Here is a 7,458-nt window from a genome sequence, read left to right as displayed (position 1 = left end):
CGGTAAATAAAACTAATTTTTCACATATGTGTGATACACTACAAACACACAAGTACAACTCATCACAATTTAGCATTTTCCGTTTTTTCTAAGTGACGCAGTTAACACATGGTCCACAGTATCTTTTGTTAACTTATATCTAATTGTTATAATAGTGGACAATAAAAAATGTAATGTAAATAATGTACAAGTAATTTGTTTGTTAATTGTGAAATTAATATATTATTTATACACACAACCCGTACGAAGTCTATATATATAAAGCACAAAAATATGCGTGTCTGTCCATTATCTAACTACTCCTAGGTCGCTGGGCTAATCAATCTCAACCAAACTTTGTGGGATGATAGTTTGGAACAAGGGGCATGTTACTAGGGTTCATTATTGCTGTTATTGAGCATTTATTATCATTGACGCAAGTTAACGTTACCTATATTCATAGATGGCGCCACGTCTTACTAAAAAAAAACTTTATTAAGTTTTCTATAACACGACGTACACACAGTGTGGGGAGGGCACACAAATGTCGTATATCTCAGAGTGTGTGCTAGCACTCTCTACGGAGGAATGCAATGGAAAAAAAAATAGCCACCACTATTGCAATAATACATAAACTCAGCTGAAATTTCTACTCCAACAGCCACAATAAGGTTGATATGAAGTTATTTCTTAGTTATACTCACTTCCTACTTTGACCCGTGACGTTTTAACTTCGGCCCGTAATATACTTTTGCGGCTAATGACCAAAACACTGTGGAAGTACGTTAACAGCTGGGTGTTGAAAACGGTAAATGAAAGCACCCCCTATCTCAACTATTTTTCCGCTAACTCTTTCCATAAAGTCGCTCTGACCATCACAGTGTAGGCCATGTTTCAAGTATACACTACATATTGAGTTCTTAAAGCTTATACAAAACTTTTGGTGAGGTAATAATGAATACTGTAATAATATGTTATAAATAAATAGTGTGAAAGTTAGGACTTTTATATTATCTATCATAGCATCCACCCACAATTTTTTTTTTAAGTTCATAACCCGGACAAAAGTTTTGATACCCGTAGTGGGCAGAGCACTAATAGCCCTTTGTGTTTAACTAAAAACAAGAAACTAAAATATGGTCTTTTTGTTCTTTGTAATGTATATATATAAACAATTATTATTTTTAAATTTTGTATAACGTTTTTCCGATAGTCGTTGTGTGCTTTGTAATTATTGATATAGTTTATGATCGAACTAAGACAACCTGTGACCCACACCCCGCAAAAACCAAAACTACACGCACAACTATAAATAAATAATGAATATTTACACAAGAAATAATATGAAATGTCTTCCTAACTAACTCTCCCTGGAAATTTTGGCCCTTTGGACAATTCTCACAATTATTATATTTTATTAGATCTAGCAGTGGTGGTGTGATGCACCACTAGCCATGTGGTGGGTTCCATTGTCTCCAGTGTAGAGACAAGAAATGGTAATGAGAGAGTCAAATAATAATAATCAACAACTCGCCTCACTAGAATCTTTAGGAAAGCTGAAGAATAGAATTGGAGAGATGAAAACAATGGGGCACAAATGTGTCAGGGGTGATCTAAATCCTCACCCACAAGATGTCATCCATGGGACATTGAAGGTGAGAGGCAAGAGAAGCCATTAGTAGAATTTGATGGGAGGTGATATAAAAAAGGCATAAGGAGTCCTCTCTCATGGAAGAACAAACAAGTCAGATAAATTTAACCCAATTGGTCAAAGTGGAAGGGAGTCACAAGAAGAAGAGAAATCCCAAGTCAAGAAAAGACAATGTCAACTGACTCATACTGGAGCAGTATGAGCGAGACAACAAACTGCATGAAAAGGACAAAGAATTTGAATAATAACAATAAAACAGAATAAATGGGAGAGTCATTGGAAGGAACATCTGATCACCTTTCTAAACAGCCCAAGTTCTGGGAATAAAATGAATCTATCTCTGTGATAAAAAATGAAGGAGGCATCCAAAGCAAAAATGTCAGAGCAAAGTCTCCCACAAGCGAGAACAAGAAAATATGCCTAAGGAAAGATGATACAGTGAACATTTGGCCTATGTTCGAGGTTGAGGCAGGTGGGAGTCAGTGCAAAACTGGGACAAAAATTATTAGCACGAACACGAATATTAGGGAAAGGTACGGAACTGCTAGATAGACTCAACTGACGAAAGAGAAAAAATCTATTTTAGCTTAAACAGTTGATGAGATTTATTAAACACAGTAAAATAAAGCAATATGACATACTCACATTGGACGATTTTGTTTAGATGCTGCAAAATTGAATTTAAATTTAACTTAGTTCCTTATTTACCACAACAAATTTTGATTAGTGTAAGTCAGTAATGATCAGTGAATTAAGTGTCATACTTTCAATAATAAGTATTTATTTACAATTAACAAAAAATGGATAACTGCCTCAGCTAAGAAGACAGATTAAATTCATTGCCACTAACACTAGGTCAAGTATTGCTAATGCACTTAATCTTCATCATTTTTTGGAGTTGTTTTTCATTTGTGGAAAATAATGGCAAAATAAAATGGTTATTTTGAAGACCATTTTAAAGTAAATTTTACATTTTGGACTATCAAACTTCATAAAAGTGTACATAGTGAACTTTCCTCTCCACATTCATACCACTAAGAGAAAGAATACTTGCAATAATTTTTTTCTATTGCTGAACAAAGATTTGTGAAGATACTGAATTTTTTTTATATTTTCTAGAAAACCTCATGTGGCTCTAGAATCAAAATTAGGCAAAGCTACTGAATTAAATTTTGCAGACGTGTTATAGGAGTTCATAACATTCAGGGTAAAGGGAAGATCTATAACAGATTCACCAAGAAAGTAAATAACCTTTCTGTTTCTGACTATCTAGTGCATGTTTGAAAACAAACATTATGTCACACCCAAAACAAACAAATATCTTGGATTCCAGAAAATTTATTATTGGAGGCTTGAATATGCTATCTCTTGAATATCTTTTCTTGGGTCTTAAAAATTAGATAATGATAATTTGAAAAGTAAAGGTAAATAATATATATATATAGCTTTGGAAATCTAGTCCCCTTTGTTGTAACTGTTACTACACTATAACTCTACTATTCTCATTTAGACTAAAAAAAAAATTATACATAATGAACAACATCAACAAAAATACCACAAAACCAAATCAATGCCTTAAATATAGAAGGTTTTCATGTACTACTTTCATATCAGAATGTTGATACTATGCAGTGTTAGTGTAAAAAAGATAAAAAAAAAAGTTTTCAAAATTGTAAAGTTACTGAAATAGCAAACTGCATAATTTGTTTGATTATTGTGAAAATCGCCAATAAAAGTTGAATACGTTGATACCTTTGACAAAACATTAAATACAAAAGAATATCTCTGTATTCTAACCACTTTTCTGGAGTACCTTTGTGTTAATTCATAATGCATAAACTTAAATAAAGGAAACTATAACATTAATATAGTTCAATAATGAATGTTTCTTGTTGTTTGATAAGAATCTCAACAACATGTAGTGTATCATGAGGTTGGTTTTAAAAACTTAAGAAAAATTTAAGAGTCGATGGAAGAGTATCTTTATTGGGGTGTCAAATCAGAATGGTAATTATATACTCAGATAAACATACAAATTGTCATACAAACATATTGTAAATCACATAATGTATATAGGCCAATATAACATCAGTAAAAATAAATTAGAATGTTCTTTTTGTTTTGAAAATAATCATAAAGAAGAAAAATAGAAAATGTTTACCATTTCTAATTGTTTTTTGAGTTTAACCGACATGCAGTTTACTAATTTGATGAGACACAGAATCAATTTCTGTCTTCCTTGTCAAACTATTACAGTTTTTAGAAGTCTCATCTTTCTGTAAGTCATCTAGAGATCGAGAGCGGGGGATTGTGGCACCATCACTGGAATTACTTTTCACGGGACTTCCAGGATTTGACTTGTTAGCACTCTCTTGTCTAGGGTCTAAGGTTGTGTTTGTAGATATAGAGGTATCTTCTGTCCAGCACCGTCTAAGTGAAGCCTCTAGAGCTGGTCGCCAAGGGAAGTCATAAGGCCTATAAAAACGATGATGTCGTAGCCTCATCATTTTCATCTTAAGTGGCCCACGGAAAGCACCTGCAGAGGTAGTTGAACGTACAATATTGTGCTTATTGTTGTGAAGGTTAACATGCAATGTTATTCCATTATCATCTTGAGCAGAAAATACATTGGCTGGGTCATCTAGAGATCCACGGTGAAGAGATGAAGGCTGTTTGCAGAACGAGAAATTGGTCACGTATTTGGAATTCACATGTAGTATACACAGCTCTGGCTGATAGGAACAAGAGTTTTTGGCCTTAACTTGTTTTTCTTGGAGGTATTCTTTCCGGCTCTCAGTAACACTACTTAACATCCCAAGCTCATGAAGAGCAGAATCAATTTTCAGATCTGGTAAATTCTCTCTTGATGTGGACTGAGAGCAATAACAGGAGACAGCCATGAGGAAAACTCTCTAGATGCTTAAAAGCACAGAGAACTAGTTAACTTCTATAAAATTCATTTAATTTAGAGTGTTAAAACTGTTCTTAGAGAAAAATTTCTTTTAATATTTGTATGAAAATATTTGTCATACTTCATCAGTAACACTACATAACAAATACAAATATGATTTTGAATGCATGATAATCATCATTAGAAAGAAGATTGCTTTAAAAATATCTCTTAAGTAGGATTCATTCTTACAAGAAAGGGCCAATTGTTATATTTTGTTACTGATATTTTGTTATTTGTTTTGTATATATACATATTAATAATAACATGATTTAGAAAGACTTGGATCTCAAGAAAATAGTGAAATACTACAAAATCACTCTTACTGAATGCAACAAGTTTAGGTGACATAAATTACCATTGCCTTATTTCATTACATTTTCCTAATACTAATTTTCAGAACTATAGAGAAGTTTACATTTTCCTATACAGAAAATGTATTTTTGATAATACCTACCTCTTCTTACACTAAGCATTGGTATGAATTCTACTTCACTTGCTTCAGCCTTTATACCCCACTTTATGACCCCTAGCAATTTTAATCTTGTAATTCTCTCCACTTATGTCAATGTGCCCTCTATACCTGATCTGTATATAACCTCCCCATTATTCTTTCTTATTCACTTTTTTGAGACTGACATGATTATCAGACCTGAACACAGGCTATTGTGGGGAAGAAGGGCAGGATAGTGTGAGAGGATGCAAGTATTATCAGAAATTCATTTTTGGTATAAGAAAACGTAAACTTCCGAAAACACACTTACCTCCATTCCCACTTTAGTTATAATCTCACATTGACCACATCGAGGGGCCAGTGAAGGCAAAATCTACACAGAAAGTCTGTGTTAAAAAACAGGTGTGTAAAATTGAGATATAATAAACCACACCAGCGGGGGTCCACACTACTTCTGCAAAAGGTATACTCTCTGCCAGATAAAGTGAAATCTACAGGTGAGTGGTAAAGGTCAACCAGCTATTGAGTCAACATTGTTCATTAGCATAAGATTTGTCCAGGCCCCAACCACATGGACAAGGTTCCATGTCTTGTCATTGGAATTATTTTGCTGTAGACGCAAAGCTAGATCCAAGGCGTAGTGGCTATGGTATGGGGACCACAATGTAATATAACTGTATAATAGGAATATGATATGAAAGGAAACCAACCTGAACATTACAGAATGCGAGCCACCAAAATTACAAAGGGAAGGCAAGTAAGTAACATCCAACTGGACAAGTCTTCCACCCAGCCTGAAGAAACACAGAATGTTACATATCAAACTATGAATTACAGAGATCATCCGGCATGGGATTACGAACTGAAATCCTAACTCCTCAACCTCGGAGGCAAAGCAAAGCAACACATCCTGCCCCTGGAATTATGAGGAGTTGAGGACCTTCTTCCATGATCATGGAAAGTAATAGAATGACCACACTCACACAACCAGATAGCAAAGAGTTATCTCTTGAAACAGAATTATGAGGAAACTCCTGCATAGGCTGATCTGGCACCCCACCAGACATCTGGGAAAAGCATTCAGGGTTAAGGGTGGGAGAGTATCCAGCTTTGCCCTTTTTCCCTTGAGTACAAACACTACTCAGGAGGAACAGACCTCTTGAATGATGTTTGTGCTCAAGGAAAAGACCTCTGTCCACTGGAAATTGAGAATATTAAGGACTCCTTTGCTCCACTAGAAAAGAGAGAGAAAGAAGTCGTATTGGAGAGTTCTGAGGAATGATGCTCCAGGGACAATGCAGTAGGTGAACATGTTCTCTATTTTGAAAAGCAAACCAATGTCGATTTGTTCAATCCAGGGGTTAGCAGAGATGAGCAAATTTTAGCATAAGAAATGAGTAGAGAAATAATTATAAGAGTAGGCTTAATTGTTACTACTGTAATGCTAGAAGTATAAGGAATAAAATAGATGACTATAGAGCATTAGTAGGAATGGAGGATTTTGATATAATGGGATTAACTGAAACATGGTTAAACATATATGATTTTGATGACAGAAATTTCTTTGAAATACAGGGTTACAGGCTATTTAATAAGGATAGAGTATTAAAGAGGGGGAGGAGTGGCTTTATATGTAAAATGTGAGTTCCATCTTGTTGAAGTTCAGATATCAAAGATAATAAATAGCAAGGAGATTGAATCCATTTGGGTTTCTATCATTGGATATAAAGGGAAGAGGCTTTCAGTGGGAATTTGTTACAGACCACCAAATGATAATGATGAAATTAGTGAGAAACCTTTAAATGAGATTAAGATTTCAGCTGTTAATGAAGTCATAATTATGGGTGATTTTAATTTCAGGCATATAGATTGAGAAATGCTAGAGTCAAACCATGAGGGAGAAAGGATTTTGGAAACTGTTCAAGATGGCTTTTTTCACCAATTGGTCAAAGAACCTACTAGAAATAATGCTATTTTAGATTTATTGTTAACTCCAAATATAGAAATGATAGAGAGGGTGGAAACTGGGGAACATCTGGGTGCAAGTGATCATTGCTGTATTAGGTACAATGTTTTGCTGCATATGGAGATAAGGAATAATGATATTTTGGTTGCAAATTTCAAAAAAGCAAATTTTGAAGAGATGTAACAAGAATTATCTGTTGTGAATTGGGCAGCTGAATTACTTGGAGAGACTGATCAGATGTGGAAAATTTTTAAATATTCAAGGTAAAGATATTCCTTACAGAAAGAAAAAGAGTAGCTGCAAATAAAAAACCAGATTGGCTCACAAAGAATTTAAGAGATAAAGTTAAAGAAAAGCATAATAAATTTAAGAAATTTAAATTGAGTGGTATGACAGGAGATTTAAAAGATTATAGAAGATCAAGAAAGTTGGTGGAACAGGAAATTAGGACATCAAAA

The 7,458-nt window shown here is 34.2% G+C and overlaps 2 protein-coding genes across 5 annotated transcripts in view; one reads left to right on the top strand and one right to left on the bottom strand.

Annotated features, from left to right (window-relative positions):
- The window catches only part of LOC106470398, a 5,888-nt gene extending 3,094 nt beyond the window's left edge, over positions 1–2,794 (top strand). The window contains exon 3 of the mRNA XM_013930949.1: positions 2,750–2,794. Coding sequence (XP_013786403.1) covers positions 2,750–2,794 — 45 coding nt within the window. The remainder of the gene's footprint in view (positions 1–2,749) is intronic.
- An 801-nt stretch (positions 2,795–3,595) lies between these two features.
- LOC106470401 overlaps positions 3,596–7,458 on the bottom strand; it is a 19,692-nt gene continuing 15,829 nt past the window's right edge. For all 4 annotated transcript variants that reach the window (XM_013930955.2, XM_013930956.2, XM_022398992.1 and 1 more), the window contains one exon: positions 3,596–4,549. In XM_013930955.2, coding sequence (XP_013786409.1) covers positions 3,814–4,530 — 717 coding nt within the window. In that variant the 5' untranslated portion in view covers positions 4,531–4,549 and the 3' untranslated portion in view covers positions 3,596–3,813. The remainder of the gene's footprint in view (positions 4,550–7,458) is intronic.

Source organism: Limulus polyphemus, unplaced genomic scaffold, assembly GCF_000517525.1.
Source record: "Limulus polyphemus unplaced genomic scaffold, Limulus_polyphemus-2.1.2 Scaffold3982, whole genome shotgun sequence".
Classification (NCBI taxonomy): domain Eukaryota; kingdom Metazoa; phylum Arthropoda; class Merostomata; order Xiphosura; family Limulidae; genus Limulus; species Limulus polyphemus.
This window is presented reverse-complemented; position numbering and strand designations above follow the sequence as displayed.